At 37.0% G+C, this 20,298-nt stretch overlaps 1 protein-coding gene across 7 annotated transcripts in view; it reads right to left on the reverse strand.

Moving 5' to 3' along the window:
* lrp1bb (low density lipoprotein receptor-related protein 1Bb) overlaps positions 1–20,298 on the reverse strand; it is a 308,534-nt gene that overhangs the window by 132,888 nt on the left and 155,348 nt on the right. For all 7 annotated transcript variants that reach the window (XM_016676720.1, XM_016676716.1, XM_016676718.1 and 4 more), the window contains 8 exons: positions 17,703–17,939; positions 17,070–17,250; positions 11,495–11,714; positions 10,757–10,946; positions 8,357–8,479; positions 7,879–8,022; positions 5,988–6,113; positions 4,950–5,063 (listed from right to left, as the gene is read on the reverse strand). In XM_016676720.1, the coding sequence (XP_016532206.1) occupies positions 4,950–5,063; positions 5,988–6,113; positions 7,879–8,022; positions 8,357–8,479; positions 10,757–10,946; positions 11,495–11,714; positions 17,070–17,250; positions 17,703–17,939 (1,335 nt within the window). The remainder of the gene's footprint in view (positions 1–4,949; positions 5,064–5,987; positions 6,114–7,878; positions 8,023–8,356; positions 8,480–10,756; positions 10,947–11,494; positions 11,715–17,069; positions 17,251–17,702; positions 17,940–20,298) is intronic.

Below are 20,298 nucleotides of genomic sequence, written 5' to 3' on the forward strand. Positions count from 1 at the left end.
TATATATATATATATATTTCTTTGTGTGTTGCGGCCATTTTTGATCGTATCCAGACAGGAAGGGAGGGAGACAGAGAAAAGGGAGAACATGGTCCAGGGCCAGGGGTCAGTCCCTTTACAGCTGAATTAAAGCCACTGTACAAAGCTGTGCCTGCTCTAGACATGTGGAGCACTATCCAAATATAAGTCTAAAACAGAGGACAATATTTGGTGGCCGTTTAGTCAATTAAGCAATTTGTTTTTCTGAGAAAGTTAACTTTTAAATAAGTGGAATGTAGTCTGCAATAAAAGTACTTGTATTTGGATATGGAGATAGTAAAGTCTCAATTATTCAGCCTGTAATGTTGTTATGCAGAGGAAAAGAGAGGCTGACAAAAGTTTGCAAAGACTGAAAAAATATCATTAAAATCCCTGCAATTCATTAATCACTTATTCTCAACGTTGCCAAGAAACTATGGTCATGCTCTTCAATCTAAAAAGTATCTATAGTACTGATTTGGAAATACTTGCCAAATTCTTTGTTATTGGTGACCCTGTTTATAAGTGGAAAATAATGTGAAATTCCACTTCTGATTAAAGCTTTGTGCCCATGGAAGCCTTGAAGTGCTGTGGTTTCTTTCAGAATGAGTTCTGTCTTCACATTTCATCTGTTGCTCAATGCCTCCAGTCACACAACCAGATGTAAAACATGCTTGGCCATGAAATAGAATGCAGTCTTCACACAAACAGCTTTCACCCGTCGTCAGCTTACTATTCAGACAACGCAGTATATTCAAAAGGTTTTCGATATTAATTTCCTACTTTCGATTTATCTTACAGTTGTTTTTCCTGTCATCTGTCTTAGCATATTATGGGTTTTCTCATTTTTCTCTTTTTGTTAACTTAATAGAAATCCATCGTGTCCCACTCACGGCTTTGTCATCACCTGAGATTTAATAAAGAAAAATCTTATGAACTATTTCGGTTTACTTTAAAACATCATTTTTATTTATAGTGATAGGGAATGGATAGGAAAACTAAATATTTTTCTGTTTTTGTGGGCTGATAACATCGTCAGAATCGACATACCAGCCTAATTTTGGTATACTCTATACAGAAGGGTTATTGACTTCCCTGAGAAATGCAAGTCTCTCTCTCTCTTGAATTGATTTGTTGGCAGTCTGCTGTAGCTGCATGCTATACCTTTGATGCTGTAGAGAAGGTATCATTATCATATTAGTGTCATCTAAAGAACGCCGCATTTCCCTCAAATGTAATGGGTCTTACTGACAGGATGTGACTGCCTGGGATTTAACGTTTGTTAAGAACAGAGCACGAGCATACATAAATAATGAGGGTTTCAAGTAAACAGCTAGCATGGCTAAAAATGAAACACCAGTATCTATAAATAATGACGCCATCGAGAGAGTCCAGCAGAAGCCATTGTGTGACAACCACTAAACTACTGACAAACAAAATCCAAATTAACATCAATCTCGGAGGCAGCCACCACCGAGCTTCAGGTGCTCCAAAACCCACAGTAGCTCCACTGAAGCTAAGTGAGCTGCCAGGGCTTCACAGAAGAGTGCCTGCAGAGAAGTGATGCCTGAGGAAGCTCAGACAACAGTAAGGGGAGAGAATATGTTTTGCTGCACAGCTTGATTATGATTGAATGAAGCCGAGCATGAACTTTAATTACTGCTTTACACCCCGGCTGTTTGTGACTGCGTACTGAAGCGGCTTAGGACACACAAAGGGAGGCTGATGTGATATGGCACAGAGCAGCGTTTGGCAAACATCAATCACCGTTAAAGGGCTGATTTAATACAAATAGTGATTAAGGACAATCTTCAAACCTTTTCCCTGATCCTTCAAATGTATGCTGCTAATACATCTACTCCAACCTCACTGCTAAAAACAGCTTTTGCACCCTCAAACGCCCCTTTACCCTCTCACATAATAAAAGGTTAAATACATCTTCAAAGAGCTCTAAAAAACCTCGGGCCATCATAGTGTCTGATGTTTTTTTATGTTTTCTAAGATTTATCCAGAACACTGCAACTTTTAACTCACTGAACTCAGCTGACAAGTTGTATAATACCACAGAGGCGCTACTTAAGAACAGTGAGCTGCTGTGCAAAAGTATTCTGTTTACGCAGCATCATTCCTTTAAGCTGTTGCCACCAGTGAGGAAGTGTTTAGTTTTTGGTCCAAAGAACACAACATCAATAATTCAGCCTCAAAATTCTCTCAACGGAATGTAGTAATGGGTGAGAAAACAACTATGTATTCGAAATGAGTACGAAGCTCTGACTAACATTCATTTTCATAGAAGCACAGATGACTAGAGCTTTGGTAAAACTCGAGCCTCTGCCAGCGAAGCAGGCCTTGCCGTTCTGTACAATTTAGCAGCCATTCAGAAATGAGAAGTTCCACCTGGGTGATTGTTCAGTTCTGCAGGTGGAATTCTAAAATTGCACTAAGCATAAAAACACAGCAAAAAAAAAAAAAAAAAACATCTCACTGCAGTAATTATCAAGATTAGTCTGTGAAGCAGCACATTAGCATGTCATCACAAACAAACTGACCTGGTAACGGCTATAGCCTATAACGTAGCAGAGACACATACAGCATGTTTCTTGTAGCTACAATACAGTCCACAAGGATAAGTCATAGCATGCTTAGAACATGGAATCACTATCTCAAAAGAACAAAAAATATAAAAAAATGTAAATACATTTTCACACATATAATTTGTTAAAAAAAAATCATAGGTACAAAGATTCTTCTGAACATATTTATTCTGTACTAATTTATTCATGTGTTTTGATAATTATTGCATACATTCAGAAAATGATGTCAAATCATGATTTGTGACTGGTACAAAGCATTTATAAATCTGTTTCTATATCTCTTCCAAACAAAGCTTTTTTAAACAGTATCTGACACAGATTAACTTCAAATAGACAAACAACCGTCAGCATTTGGTAATCACCAGTCATCTTGACATGTGCAAACAGAAATTTGACAAAAATGAATGAAACGGACAGAAAATGTCACTCAACCCACCACCGACACATCTGCCTTTAGCCTAAACAAATGGTTAAGCCTCTTTCACACTGTTGCAAATCTGCCCTGCATTTCTTTAGCACATTGACAAATCACATTTTAACAACACTGTTGAATGGATTTGAAACTATAAAAGTCATAAGAGTTCCAGCTAAACTAAGCCTCCACTGTCCTTTCAGGCATGTTAAGGTAGACAATTTATTAATAGTCACAACTCTGAAAATTTCATAAATTAATGCAGAAATCATCATATTTTTGAGCCACAAAAAAGTTAAACAAATAAATTCCACTCTGCCTTTCTGTTGCTTATCAAAGCAGATGGGTAATTTCAAATCATACTTTTCAGAAAAAAAAAGAAAAGAAAAAAAAAAAAGATCTTTTGAGTCAGCCACTTAAGCGGGAAGGCATTACATGAAAATGTACCAACTGTAAAAGGAATGCCAGTAAATCTAATATAGTAATGCAGACCCTTCTTGAGAAAAAAAGACAGTCCTTAATGGGAAGCTGTTGAGTGGATGTATGGCAACTAATTAGAGACACAGAAAAGAATTCAGTGGCATTTTGCTGCATCATCTAGGCAAGAAACATAGATGAGCTCCGTGTAAACACAAAAAAAGGTTCTTTGGCTACTGTGTCGACTACTATTTGATGCTGCTCAAACTGGACTTACTTCTTTTTACTCCAGCCTTGCTTCACTTCAACACGAAAAGCAACTCAGTGGGAAACACGACACTCATAAGACATTTGCTTTAAAGATTTCTCACCCCTTTATGTAATTTCTGCACAGAAATGCATATTTATGCAGTAGAAAACATGGTAAATTTATTCACGTACGTATTATGCTGTACTTTTAAAGCCACTGTGGAAAATGAACAGCACTGTATTAAATAACCCAACAGCAGTGCCTCTTAGAACATATTTTCTTTCTATCAATTACAGGTGAAATGTGGCGTTATATCTATGAGCAAGAACTGCAAAAATGCTGACAGCTCTCTGACACAGCCATAAATTAAACAGTCACATTTCAAGTGTTTCAAGAGCAAAATGGAAAACTAGTTTTGACATTTTACCAGCTGATGACACGGCTATTCAATCAGCAGTGAAACCTAAAGCCCTTACACTTTTTCAACTTTTGTTTTAGACACAATATAAAGATAAATGTAGTGCTGTGAAAAAGTAGCTTCCTCCTTACAGATTTTTATATGAAAATGTTATAAAACCATCCCTGACCTTATGTGCAAACATAACTGTTCCATCAGTATGTGAAAAAGTAATTGCATTTGTTATCATTGACAAGTTTTGAAGGACATTTGGCCCACTTTTCTTGGCAGAATGGCTGCCTAGTAAATGTTTCATGCATAATCTGCGTATTTGAGCTCATAGCACAATATCATCATTAGATTCAGATCCAGACTTTGACTAGGTCACTCTAAATGACAATAGGTATGACATTTGTAGGAAGTGGCTGAATTAAAACGATTCTGCAAACAAGAGTGGGCTGAAAATCCTCTACATTTCATTTTCATGTCAATGGCTGTTTTGCAAATGCTTGAAGGTTGTTACTGCCAAGCATTAAATAACAAATTGTTACATTTAGAGGCAATTACTTTTTCACATGGACCTGAGTTGATTCAGGTAGCTTTTTTCCCCTTAAGAAATCAAATCAAGATTTCAAAATTGCAGTACTCAGGTCATGTTTGTTTGGTATTAAATTTAGCTTGATGATCTGGAACATTTAAATTAAACAAAGCAGTGAAAATCATGATGTAAATACTTTTTTTATAGTCTTTTTAACCATCTGAAACATAAAATGTGAGCCTCTACTATAAGCCCCAAATAGCTTTGTTTATGTCCAGTCAGTAAGACTATAATAGCATGTGGTAAATATTCAGGAGACTTACTGCATGATATTTCATCTGACATATCCCCACAGTCATTCTCCCGATCACAGCTCCAGCCTCGAGGTATACAGCGTCCATTCTGGCAGGAGAACTGGTCGGCTTGACAGGGCCGGGCTGCGAAAACAAGAAAGTGAGAAAGTGGTCTCCTAATTCAATCACAGCATTATAGGCGCACAAGTCAATGTTGGATAACACAACTGCATCTAATGTCCACTAGATCACCAAAATGTCAATGTCTGGCCAGCGCAAACTCTTTATCACTCTGTCTCACAGCAAAATGTGGCATGTCTGACAGCGTGTGTAAAATGTGCTGTTGCTTGATAGGCCTTCAGTCACATCCTGGTGGTCATGTACATGACAGCACTCAAGCAATGTCCTGCTGTAGTGGGATATGCATGTCAATCTGCCAGTGCAGGAACATTCATCATCCACTGACTAATGCTTATTGGCTGATCTTCTATGGATAAAAAGCTGCAGAGAGGCACTGTTAAAGACATAGAGACAATCTACCATGAGCGTTCCTGACAGAAAGTTTCCTCTCAAAGGTACCGCGACTCTTTGATACCATATAGCGCTCGCACACACTGAGAGTGATAGTACTGCACCAAAGCTTCTTAAGAGCCTCAAATTATAACAGTGATGGCTGCCTTGACAACACCTGACACCTCGGCTTAAGACATGGATAAATAAAGCACACCTGAGGTGAGAACATCTCATCAAAAGATGAGAGAGAAAAAAGCTTTCCACCTCTTTGTACAGACGAGAAAGCTGTTTGATCTTTAATGCTAGCAGTCTATAAGCTCGATGAGCTAAAATCAATTAAACAGCACATCAGTCTTCTGAGAAACAGAGCATTAACCACATGATGGGAGCCTTTTATCAAAACATAAAGGGGAACTCCTTTAAAGAGTAATTATATTTCCAACAGTGAATGTAGGAACATAATTGTGGAAATAAACTGTCCTGCATGTAAAGAGGAGCGTCAAACTATCAAACAGCTGCCAAAACTACAAACATAAAGAATGATGAAGAACATACCAGAGCAAGTGGTGTTGGCTTCATCTTCACCGTTACCGCAGTCACTGGTTCCATCACAAAGCCATCTTTTGGGAATGCACCGGTTGTCGTTGCATTTGAACTGATCATCAGGACAGGTGTGGTTGTCTGAAACAGTTCAAATAGACACAAAAATGACAGTGACTTTGCAGAAACCCACTAATAGTTAACAAAGAAAAAAAAAAACAAACAAACAAACAATAAAATTAAGCAATGCGCTCAAATGACTCAAAAATGATGTTTTTCTGAATCTTTAGTGCGATGGTTCTTACTGAAGAAAGACTCAACGCTATGTTGCTTAATCAGTTTTTTAAAAGGAAGCCAGAAGACAAAACAAATTATTTTCAACAGAGGAATTTTCACGTGACCAGCTATTTTTAACAATTAGACAAGACGTTAGCACATAACAGAAAGGCGACAGAGATTATAGTAAACTGCTCCATTATTTTATTTTCAACATTCAAATTTCTACACACAGTCTGTAACTGCTCTCCAACAGGTTATATAATAATTAGCTGAATAAATCCTTACTTGAAGCCTTCACTGTAATGGCAGGAAAATGTTTCCAATTAGCTATTAAGTGATTATTAATAATTTTTTATGACTTTTTTAACAGTTAAATTAAAACAGTGACACCTTTTTCTACATCTTTTTTATCTTTTGATTATGTCATTGAAACACAAACTTCTTGTTGAATGAACATAACTTCTACCTAAATCTGACAGTGGTATGAATCATTTTGGGCAGAACTGTGGCAAAAAAAAAAAAATTAATCATATCACTGAGTCATGGCTGAGTTGCACTTGCACAAATTTTGAGGCAGCGATGCCCACCTGGTATATATGACGTCTCTACATTATGTTTATGCCATGAGACTTTTACAGTGTGTCCTAAAACACTCCATGAATGTCTCAGTAACAGATACTTTGAAAAGTCTTGCTTTTTGTATTGAAAGCCACACATGTTTGACACTGAAATTCAAGACTTATGGGGGATACTGTGAACCAAGTATTCGCATTAAAGTCACATTCAGTTCATTTTAATATTCTTCAGTGAAAACACTATCACCACATACCCTATTTTCTTGTCAGCCTTGCAATTAAGTCAAGCTGCACACCGAGTTTATGAATTCATTAATTCTCATCACTTATAGATTGCACTAAGTAAGTAAGAAAATTTATGTGCATACTTAACACAATGAGTAATAGCACAATTCCTTAAACAGGGATGGCTGTGTGGAGTTAGGGTAGATCTAGATTTCACAGTTGGATAATGTAAGAGGTTCCCAAACTGATAGTAGTGTTCTGACAAATTTGTTCTGAGGAAAGGGTTTGATTCCATTTCTATCAATTTGTAAGACGATATTGAACTTTTATAATCCAAAGAATAACACTAAAGTATGTGGGAATATCAACACTGACATCTTGTGTTGTTTAGTTTGTGGCGACACTGTTTTATGAAGACTCAACATCCATTTAGATAAACCGAGTCAGATTATCCCAAATGATATTCTAGCAGTGCAGCTAACTGGTGATTCTTCTTTAATTTCTAATCATGCTGGCATATGATTATGGTGTAAAAATGTACTGCTTCTGCCTTCCATAAAAATAAATAAATAAATGAATGATCCAAATGAACCAAAAACTCTGCTCCTCCAAGTAATCTGTTAAAGAGTGATTCTCCAAGAAGGTAGACAGCAGCACATTTAACATCCCTGTTTAGTGTCAATTAGCAACATGGATGTTGACAGCAAGAGAGAACTAACTGTAAAAATCGTAGTGTTTTTTTGTTGTTGTGCTTTTTAAAGTATTGACCCATACAGTTTCTGCATGGGGTATTTTTATTTTTTGAAGTGACTAATCAAGATCCTCACAGCAGCTGTGGCTCTCCTCATCGCTTCCATCCAGACAGTCGTCGTCGCCATCGCACTTCCACGAGGCCCGTATACAGCGCTGATTGTGACACTGGAATTCGTCGCTTTTACATCGAGTTGGCTCTAAGACTTCAGTGGAGGAATCTGGGGAAAAAAACAGTACAGAGGAGAAATTAAAATCAACATGGGACTTGGTAAGAGGTATGGACTCAGGAGAAATTATTGGCATAGCCATAATAGCAGGCAAACTCAGTTAATAATGTGTCACAACCCCACAGAACATAAAGCAAGTGGGATTTGTTTTGGGTAGCTGGAGGTCTGGTGGGATAATTTTTCACCTGTATGTATTTGTTTATTGCCTAATTTGCATAAAAACAAGGACCTGTTCCGTCTTTCTCCCTTAGCATGATGGCAGGATGACAGCAGGAGATGACGATCCTGGACTTTGTATTTCATCTGATTCATTGTGTACTCCTACCTGAACAGGTGACATTGTTCTTCTCCAAAGCTTGGTTGTCAGCACAGGCACACACTCTGCCTCCTGGGATGGCAAGGCAAAGGGTACTACATCCTCCATAATTCACGCTGCATGCGTTCTCACCTGGGAGAAACAGATCGCAAACACTGTCAGTTAATTTTACAATTTCCAAGCCTTGTGAATATTAGTACCTTTCACCACTTTAAGTCCTGCAAAATTAATCCCATTTCTGATGCAAAACCCATTTCCCGCCTTACTTAGACATGCCAGGTGTAAGCCATACATCACATGAAATATTGGGAACACAGCAAGAGAAATATATTTGACATTTTTATCATTTTTTTCAGTGGGGATAATTTGTCTTCCTGGACAAAACTGTCACTCCTCAATAGCAAAAAAGACCCCTATAAAGTTAAGCCATGTGACACCTTTGTCACTTCAATTTACCACTTTTCCCAAAAGCAGAGCCGGAACCAATGAGATAAAGCTTTTGGTCTTGTGGGAGCCAATCAGTAGTAGCCACAACATTGGACATCCAATTAATCTATCCAGTGGTCACAGAAAAACATCTAGACGTTTTCTGGATCATGTGAGCTAGTCTGTGCACACAAAAACCACAACTGGTTCGCATCGTGCGCTTGACAGGGCACTGCTCTACTCACAATAAGCATCTCTGATGCTCTTCTACAGGGATCAATGTTTTAAGGATGCAGCAAAGGCGCAAAACCCCTTTGACTGTCTGCTAAAACAATATTCTTCTAAATGTATCATATTCTGCTTTTACATGGTTGTTATAAAGCAAAAGGAGAAGTCCACAGAGGACATTCTACTGACAACATTATCCATTTTGTCTCCTATCTGTTCTTTTCAGCATCATAACATGAATCGATCTTCTCTCAATAAAAGAGAGAAGGAAAAGCATCAAATACTGACATAACAGCAGTATTTGATGCTGCCATTCCCTGAGCATCAAATACTGCTGCTATGTCAAAGCTAGGATTGAAATGCACCTGCCACCACATGCTTTGATGCCGAAAGCAAACTGTACCTTAAAAATAAGCAACAAAGTCAGCCCTGTGGCAGGTTCGGTAAAATGGAGTAGTGCTGGAATAAGTCACTGTTTTACTTATTTATTTAGTTTTTGTTTTTGTTTTTTATTTAGGTTGCTAACGTCTGAATCATATTTGAAATTTATGGCAGGTAATATTCCATGAGAATTTAGCTCCACTATGTATCAATAATACATGAATCTATTGCCATCTCTCCAGATTTATTTAGTCAGCAGTTTCCATCTGTCCGTTGTTGACCAACAACTTATTTTTCTCCAAGTGTAACTTTTTTTTTTTTTTTTCAGCTAAAAAAGTTTTAAACCCTATCTTTCTGTTGGGCCCAGTGAAAATGCCAGAAGAAGAAATGGACAATTATTGTATTATTTACTGATGTACTGTTAACCAGCTAGGTAGTATGTGGTTGGGGGTGTAATTTCTGTAGCTTGAACATTTTATTGTATAAAATTGCTCTTTATAACATGTACAGAATAAGTTTTATTTTGTGAGCTTACTTGTTTGACAGTTGATTTGCCAAAAATACATTTTTATTTTCAGATAAAAGACAGATAGATCTCTCCTCCATAGTATGAGGATTGTGACTTTAATGAAAAATATTAAAGTACTCAGGTTGGAGTCAAGTTGTGGGCTTAATTCTGTCCAAAAAAGCTTTGAAAAATGAAAGGTCAAACATAGATTTTTACATCTCGCAAAGTATGGTATATAGAATCGATTTTACCACTCAAATGAAAATATAAGTATTTTTGGGGAATATGCAATATGTTTGTTCAATCTTGTACAATTTCAGACTTCTGTTTATTAAAACAAATCTCAGAAATTGGAAGATTTCAAAACAACTCCCCTAAATCTCCTTTCAACAAAAACCTGTGTGTCTCACCTGCTAATTCAATAATCAATATAGAATAAAAGTCCTATGGGGGGGGTTACATCTTCGACTTATCAGGAATTACTGAAGTCTTGCGATTATGCAAACACTTATTCCATGTGATCTCAAGCAATAAAAAATATATATCAATATTATTCCTGTACAATAAAAATGTGCATTAATGGTTACTTGGTTGGCACAATTTTCTAACAGACAGAATGGGAGTAAGATTATGACATGAAGCTCTCTACATGTTGATAATCTACTCCAGCGCCAGTCACTGCAATGAAATAACAGAGCAACAGCATTTTTTGTTACTCTGGAGTATATATAATACATCTTGTAGATATAATACATCTTGTAATAAATCCCCCATACACATTAAGACAACAGGAATGCATAGTGTAAAGGAAGAAATTCACATTCGGCAACATTGAACGGCTACTAAGTGAAGGGAAAGCTGCCAACCTTGCTGGCTCTGTGCGTCATAGACACGCAGGCCAAATAGAGGTGGTCTCTCGCTCCGTAGAAGAGTGACATCGCCCGTGGATAAGTCCAGCTGGAATACAGACGCATTCATGTACTCCGTCCAAAAGATGAAATTGCGATAATGAGAGATGCCGAAGGGATGGTTCAGCTCTTTTCCTCTGTACACCACCTGCAACAAGAAACACCGTGCACTATAATCAGAAGATTAGCGGAGCCACAGAGAGGCACCATCAGCAACAGCAAAATCAATCATCTCAAAGCAGACTCTAACTATTTGAATATGGGTTTAGATATAATTCGGGGTGGGGAGAATGATGAATGTTATTTAATTTCTTTGCACAAATGCATCCGGCAGAGCAGCCTGCTTGTAATAATGTTAGATAGAATCTTGGCATTGATTAAAGATCATTTACAAATAATTTATTATCATTAATATGCCGGTTTAACTGCAGGGGCAGTTAGGGATGAAGGGATATTTTGTTGGCTGTGGTTTTAGAGAGGCGGAGATTTGTTCAATGATCTCACTGCTTTGAAGAATCAAATCACCACCATTAAAACGTTTTAAATTAGAAACTACTTTTTTTTGTCATATTAACATTTTATAAGGCTGAACGTTTTTGAAAGATTAAAACTTTAATTTACCATCGTGTAGTTGACTGATTCAGACAGCAAAATGAAATTAAGACGCGAAGGTCCAAATCATCAGTATATACATACCATTCTTCCAGTTCCATTCAGGTAAATCTTCTCAATATGATCATAGTAGGCATCACACCAGAACATCGTGCTGCTACTGTGGTCTAGAGTCAGACCATTAGGCCACAGCATGTTGGAGGTGACGAAAATACGGCGATTGGATCCATCCATCCAGGCTTTTTCTATCCGTCCTATGCTGTCATTGACCTCATCCTCTTCCCAGTCTGTCCAGTACATCCAGCTGTCATGCAGAGTAGTGGACAAGAACAGCACAAGCTGTCACTGCATCAATGTACAAATGAATCATCGTCTTAAATTAAGAAAGTACATGCCTGGAGCATCTGGGTATTTTACCCTGAATATTATAATATATTTTATATTCAATGTTAGATTGTTTTTGACTCTCTATAAGCAGCTTAGGGGAAGACAAACTGTACTTTTAAATGTATTGTGTGAAACTGATGTAAACTTGGCTTTTTTTTAATAATGCTTGGCTGTATTTCCTTGCAAAGTAATAACTTTTTCTTTTTTTTACCTGCATGGAAAATAAGTTATCGCCGTTATTCATCAAGCAACAATTTACCTCTCCATTTTCTTGTAAACAAATCTCTCCCAGGCATGCTCGCTGTCTCTATAAGTGCATCTGATAGGTGTATCAAAACATCAAGGTAGAGTTAGTTGTTTTAAATTCCCAACCACAAAAATAATGTCGGGACTACACCTCTGAATGAGCCAGAGGTATCTTTAACATGATTGGGTCAACAATTTGACACGGTCTTTTCTGTAGTAACAATGCCCAGGGGATTTGCTCTGCTTGAGTGTTGCTGACTGAGCCGTGTGCCCCGTGCTTCTCACCAATGGCAGAGGGTTGGCTCAGGAAAGATAAAACAGATTGGGATAGGAAGGTGAATGAATACCGTGTCTCTGAGTCGTCTTTGTGACCTCATGAATTATTGATACCATAGTACTTCCACAGACACACAAATTCATGCACACACGTCTACACAGCTGAATATAGATAGACACTGCATCAGATGCTCACCATTTATATAAAGCACAAAAAGAGAATATTAATACTTCCTTCACTGATCTAAATTCAGCCAAAATGCTGAATGTCATCCTTTAATTTAATATTTTTCATTTAAAGCTGCAGGGACTCTAGTCAACATCTCAGGGCGCTATGAAGAAGAAAAATTTATTTTTCATTGATACACCAGACACACGTCTCAAGTTATTGCTAAAAATGGTTCAAATTGGTTTGCACAAATATTCTATTGTTGCATACTGTTTTCTGATTCCAGGTTGTGTCTTCATCAGCTAAAAAAAATGATACCTTTGACTTTAATGACACAGTGAACTTCACGTTTTTCGTGTAACACAAATGTATATATATTTTTATTTTCATCACAAGAAGGCAAAGAACATAATATGCAGAAGGAACAGACATTCTTGACTTAAAACATCCCACAGTGATTTTTTTCAAAATTGGTGAAGGAGGAGCTGAGTCATAGATGTCTACAGCTACTAAACTGGGTTGCTAATGCTGACTAACACTGCTGTGCCTTATTTTCTTTGAGGGTTTTTTTAGAATTCTGTGGCTCTAATGCCCTTTATTTCACAGCAGATTGACGGGAAAGAGGGTTGTGAGAGGTGGAAGACGTGTCAAAGGCCAGCGGACCGGGACCCTGTGAAGGTCACATAGAGGACTGAGGCCTCCGCCAGTGGTTCATGCATCTTACTCTCTGCACCACCACAGTGCCTCTGCGTGAGTTTCTTATTTTGACATGCAATTTGGTGTTACAAAAAAGCGTTTCAAGCGGTTCTAAATGTAAAGAAATAAAAGTATTTTGTGAAATATCAAGGCATAGTGTATTAAGCCAGTTTGTTGCTTATGATATGGCCCTTTTCCTATGTTGCATGTCTTTTTGGAACAGGTACACCCAGTTTGTATTTATTATTGTTGCTGTTTGTTCTTATGTGCACCCCTTCTTTCTTAGTAAAATCATATATTAACACATCCACTAATTGTGAATGTAAAATTAAAAAAAAACTACTAAGGTGGAAAATGGTGTTTAGCATAAATGGTCAGTACCTTCGCCTAACTACATTATCATACAAAGTGTTCAAATACTTTTAAACTAAATAAATATTATTTATTAGTTAATTTTAAAACAGTTGGCATAGTGAGGTGAGTGAATGTTTACCAATGGGAAAAGAAAAATTCACAAAACATAGCGTGAAATGAAATAACATTATTAATGGATTGTTGGGAACCATTTAAGAAGCATCTGAATAACATCTGTAGCTGTAAAAACTATATATGGCATTTATTGCATCTATAAGTACTCTTGCTATTGTCACAGAACTATTAACGTGTCCAAAATGTCTGTGGTCATCTAGATTAGCTGAAGAGCAAATAACTGATAGCATTATATGTGTAAAAATTTCTGGAAAGTTATTTATTTAGAGACATGTATCTTTGCAATATTTGTCCACTGTTTAAAAGCCAGGAAAATACAGAGTAATGTGAAGATGGAATAAAAATCATCACATTTTCTGATCTGGATATTGCTATGCTCCAAAAAATGCAAAAAGCAGAAAATAAATAAACAACACAGCCTTTTGTCACAGATATGTTTACCGACTAAAAACATTTATTGAATATGACCAAACCAAACCTTCTGTGACGGTAAATATCGAAGGCTTTAATCCTTCTTAAGTTTAAGTTTTTCACTAGGGAACAGCAAATTGGTAACCTCAAACTACAACACCCACAAGCAGTCACTAAACATAGCTTTGAAAATGTCTCAATTGAGAGAATCTAATATTTGGGTTACACACTTATCGGCAGGCACCGAAACCAGTGGGGTTTGCATCATAGCATCAACAGCTCTTTGAATTTGGAATTTTATACATTTAAATGTTCGCCTGAAAATGAAGAAACTATCTCAAAAATATATCTAGTTCCAAATAGGCAAAAACAATGATTGTTTCAGAACCCCTGAATCCTGCCAAAAGTCTACATTTACATCAGATTTCCCATCAGTTATATTGGCATAAAGAGACAAAATCACATAAGGAAATGACTTGCACAAAATGTTTTGACTATTCACATATTTCATTCTTAATGTAGCAAAACAGTGGAGGAAGTTACTATTAAGCTGACACTCATGTCAACACAAACTGGAGGTGGCAACAGAGCAGAAAATAAGGTCTCAAGACTGCAGTGGAGAAATCTGTAGGAGAAGTGCAACCATTTCATGTGAAAAGAGCCGTCCAGCTGAGCAGATAGAGATCAAAGAACTGCCGGGGTTCTGGCTGAATGTTCGCTCGCAAGCCTAAAACTAGCTTTTCTAATCACCTGTGCTGTCAGTAGGAGGGTCAGTATAAAATTTATTAATCCTCAAACAAAGAAAAAGGTAACAATTGTTTGTCTGCAACTGAAAAACTGTCTGCATTTTATTATTATTTTTTTTTTTATGTTAAAAGTTTAGGGCTCAATTTACTGTCTGAATGTAACTTTGCTTTTAAACCATGCAGAGTCAGTTGGAAATGTAAGAATGAATAAGTTAGTGGTGGGGTACAAGTTCCCAAAACTGTGACAAAAAGCAATATGCTGCAAAATGTTTGGAACAATCCCCTGAGGCTTGAAAACTAATCTCTGACTGCTATGGATTCAGTGGGTGGTAATACGATTTAAGCCTTAAAGTGTTAATCCTTAAGATCCTTAAGACACTCAATGAATTGCCGTTTTGCGGCATAATGTCTGTATGCTAATCACCACCTTTACTGGCAAAAACCACTATTGATGAATCCAAACAGGAACTCTGATGTGATCTATGAAGGCTGCAGAGAAGAAGCCAACAAACTGAAAATTGGGTTACCAAGTTTTCAAGTGTGGAGCAAAAATTTTCTTTTTGTAAAAATTTTTCCTTTAAAAAGAAAATGCTCTCATTTGCTCATTTACAAATACATTTTTTGAAAACCTTCCATGTGACCTACTACTTGGTCAAAGGTCATTGCAAAAGTTTTAAAAATATGATGGTTTCCAGGATTAATCCTGAAAGTAATTACATTGGAAGCAATGGAGAGAAATGTGTTTAAATTTGACATTCTAAAGAACAGTGCTGGAAGCAGCAATAAAAATATCACTCCCACGATTTATCCAATAACAATACTTCCTTTGTAGCAAAGACACAGCAAGAAAGTACAAGAAAGCCAGTGGGTGTTGTAACAGTCATAAAATCTCTTCAAAACATGCTAAGGACAAGAAAAACAACTCTTTTAACATATATTTGCTTTGTTTAGGGATTTCAAGCCATTTGTTTAGTTAAAGAACTTCTGGTAAATTACTATCTTCAAGCTGCACTGTAGGAATTTCTATAGACTGATTTTCACATGTCTGTTCTAAAGTTCTAAATTATTCTGCTGACAAATATTTTTATACATGTACAATGTTTTCCACAACTGACACCCACCTTGTAGGTATGTGTGCAATGTCTTAAGAGAACCATCTTTTATACAACATATGAAAAATCCAGGCACTTTTATTTAGTAATGTCTGTGATACTGTTTACTTGATTCGTGGAATTACTAAGTATTTTTTAACAACAGTTAGATGTAATCCTCACGCCCGTCAACCACTTAAAAAAATACTTTTCAGTTTTGACATCACAGATATAAACACGGGGAGCTGGCTAAAATCTACTGAGATGTTAAATAGAAAAATAAAACCAAAAATTAACTTTTCAATAATAAACGCTATTGTAGGTCGTTTTGCAAAAAATCTAAACATAAATAAGAGGAGAGAGAAACACTTTATGCTACCTGTTAAGTCAGGTCAGGTGAAGGATCTGTAATGCTTTGGGCCTATTTATTTATGTTTTTAAGTGTGTATGGCATCACAAACAATTTGAAGTACCAGGGGATTTTGTGTCTAATTGTGTCTTAATTGTGTCTTTCAGAATAATGGTTCTATACATATGGCCAGATCAGAAGGGAACTGACTCATCGGACTCAGGCTTTCAGCAGTCATAAAAGCATGAGTGCCAGTAAGTGTGGCATCAGTGATTTCGCTAAAAATATATCTCCTAGTATGGGATTTGGCTCAGTTTATGATTAAATATTCTAAAATTAAATTATTTTTTCTGTAATTCACAAGGGATTATGCCACCGCTACAAAATTTAAAAGGCTTTTGATAAGTCTTTACATTTTGCTTTCACTGGTTGGCTTAACACTAAGGTTCAAAAAAGTGCTAGACTATATTTTTTTTAAAAATAAAGAAGCAAACCATATTTGATGATCCTTGCGATTACTACTATCAGAACATTACCAAAAATACAACTAAATACTTAATTCAACGTAACTGTCGTAACATTACTTTATAAATATCAACAACTAATACAACAACTAATACAGTAGATTACACAAGAATGCCATAGTTAAGTAATATTGTCTGCTCATGTTATTTTATTTTAACTAAAATGTACCCGAGAGTCATACAACCATCCAATTGAAGAATTCAGTTAAGCATGCTTTACAAACCAGTCCTAGATAAACATTCTGACCTTATCAGTATATGGTTAGAGAGTTTACCTGTTCAGAGGATCAACTACGATTGCTCTAGGGTGTGACATGTTTCCTTCCAACAGCGTCTTTCTGGTTTGAGAGGCTCTCTCCAGCCTGGCAACACTGATCGTCTTCCTGTAGCCATCGTTGGTCCAGTATAAATTATTTCCAATCCAGTCCACAGAAATACCCTCAACATTATCAAGCTCTGGAACAAAATCAGCACCACAAAATACGATAGACATTTCTCAATATATATACATATATATTTTTTTTTATTTCTTCTGAGATTTTTGAAAACATGCATTAATGAAACAGATATAAATGTGGTCAATAGCTTTTTAATTGTACAAAATCATAACCTAAAAATAGTTGCAAGTGATTTTTGCTTTGCACTTAAGAAGCAGACTCATTCATTTATATCCCCTTTTCATCCCATATACTATATGTGTGAGATCTGTATTGCTTAAAAACTAGAAAAGATATAAAAAAGATATTTGAAGTGCAGTTTTTTTTAGTAGCGCAAATAGTGCAAAAGCTATTTTATGACCATAGACATAACAGAGAATAGGGTATTTTAAAAAGTACAATGATCTTGACTTACAAAGGAAAAAAGTATCCAGAAGATACAAAAAAATAAAAAAATAAAAATTGACTCACCATCTTTGAGAATTGTCTCCCTACTACTTCCATCTATGTTTTGACGGCCAATGAGAAAACTGGTGGTGTCAGCGAAGTAAATGTGTCCCATTTCTGCAAAGTAGTCTATGGCTCGAGGGTTGACAAGGTCTTCGATAGGTACCATGTGCTCGTCACCAGACTTGATATTCATATCCAGGCCACGGATGACCCCAGGACGTCCCTTACCATAGAAGAGGAAGAAATCGTTTTTGGGCTCTACAAAGCAAGAAAGGACAGACCTGTTTTTTACTGTTATTGTCAATTAATTGGTCTAATTCATCAGTGCTGATCCATGCATTAAACCCACTTAACAACCACATTGTTCTTATATGTTTTGCAAGTCCAGAGCCATCTATTCACGCTAATGGAGCCAGTAATCAGTGCCAATGACTCTACTCACCACCCTCAATCACGCCCTCACTGCAAAACTGCCACGAGAATAAAAGTAATGGATTGCTTTAGCAAACATTCAATTTCAATGCTTACCTTGGCTATGAATAGTGTTTCTAATCTAAATAAGATGGTGTTTCTGTAAGAAAAACAAACAGAAGTCTGGAGCTGAGGGAGTTCCTCAGTGGCATCTTTGTGTCGCGTGGGGACTGTGTATACTCGAAACCTGGGGGAACCTCTAGAGAGGAAGAATAGGGAATGAAGTAGGGCTTCCACTGAGGGAAGCAGACCTCTCTCCAGTCTCACCTCCTACCCAAGAGACTAGGAAGCTGGAGGTGAGGACCACACATGCCTCAGTTCAATTTATCATTTTTGTAAGACAGAGACCAACTAACCAGGAGGCAATTAAGCACTGCTAGAGACCCAGATATCAAAGTCCAACAGTGACTGCTGTATGAAAAACTACATCATTTAATAAAAAATCTCATTATGCTTTAGGAGATGAAGACCAATAGAGAGAGATAGTTGATGTCATCAGAACATCCACTAGAGAGGAATAAATCAAACATGTCATGCAAAAGCTCCCAAAGCTCCATTACTCTGATCGAAATCTTGTAGGCGCCCAAATTGTGTCATCAATTTGATCTTCGGCTTTTATTGTCATCTACACAATGTCCAACAATTGATCAGAGCAGCCAACAAACGCAGGCAAACTTAAACCCTCATTATGGCAATAATCTATCAGGCGTCCCAACAGGTCGATAGGAGAACGTCACACTCGCATAAAGCTGTTTTCGCCTGCCCTCATCTTTATAACTGTCAGCCCAAGGCTCTGCCTGCACATAGCCAGCTCTATTATGACACATGACCTTCACAGGGACAAACAACAGTAATCTTGGGCTGAATTTTCTTATTTATACTTAACAGGAGCCACGGTCATCAAAAGATGACAAAAAAAGATCCATCCATCCATTCATCCATCCATCCATCCATGCATGTATGTCACACTACATTACTTAGGAATTTAATTAACATTAGTATACATTATACCAATAATGAAATTCATAGACAGGTGTTTGGCTGTTATGAATGACAAAAAGCCAGTACAAAAAGGCAATGCAAACTTTAATCTGAAAACAACTGCAAACAGAGGTGGGACTGATGACTTGCATTATTTTCATCAGATGATCATAGTTTAAAGCTACAGTTGAAGCTTGGTAGAAAATCTTTCTGATACCCTCATGAACTGCCTGCTGCTCTTCATATCTTCATTCAGAGAAACGTTTGTGGTGAGAGAGAGAAAAAATACATGATTTTTTTTATGTGCTTTGTGCAAACATTTACTGTTAGAAGTTGTGTCAGGTTGTTACAGTAAAATGCGGGAGAGAACTCTAAGAAGCAAGAGTCGGTGCTTTACAGAAAAATGACAAGGAACCTCCACAGACTGCAGAAAGACCAACTGAAACATAGAAAGTCACTTTATTTACTTTTTTTGCATTGAAATATTTAGAATCAGACAATTTTCACAGCCTGCTGGAGGCCTCAGGCAAAATGTACCATACTTAAATTGTGAAAAGTGCACAGAGACACTGCATTTCTAACTAGCAATGCCAACGCAGTACTAACTGTTCTAAACATGATTACAAACTGATAACATTTTTGGAAAGCAGTTTAGAACATTTGCACCAATATGACTGCTTGAGGACTCAGCCAAAAACATGAGGAATGGACACACCCATTCTTTTTCAGTATGGGTTTGTGCATCCATGGTTGGGCTGGTGACCTGTCCAGGGTGATGACCCCGCCTCTCACCTGTTGGCCACTGGAGATGGGCACCAGCACTCCTGGTGACCCCACTAGGGATAAAGATAATGGATGGATGCCAACGATTGCAGTTTTCTGGCCAATCACAGATTACCAATCTTTAAAAAGCCTGACCTGCTGGTTCCAATTTTGGCCGATGCCATTTTTTTTTTGTCTGAAATGTCGCTAAATATGGCAAGAAAGTCACTGAGTTGGTAATAGCAGTTGCTGCCTTCAAGTTTGGGGCAATTATTATTTTTAGGGGGCACTTACTTTTAACACATGTGGACCATCTTTTTTTTTCCTCCTTAATAAATTGAATCCTCATTTGAAAGGTGTTTTTAGTGTTCTGGTGAAAAAAAAATAATCAAATCTATAGGTA

This window comes from Poecilia formosa, unplaced genomic scaffold (assembly GCF_000485575.1).
Source record: "Poecilia formosa unplaced genomic scaffold, Poecilia_formosa-5.1.2 Scaffold140, whole genome shotgun sequence".
Taxonomy (NCBI): domain Eukaryota; kingdom Metazoa; phylum Chordata; class Actinopteri; order Cyprinodontiformes; family Poeciliidae; genus Poecilia; species Poecilia formosa.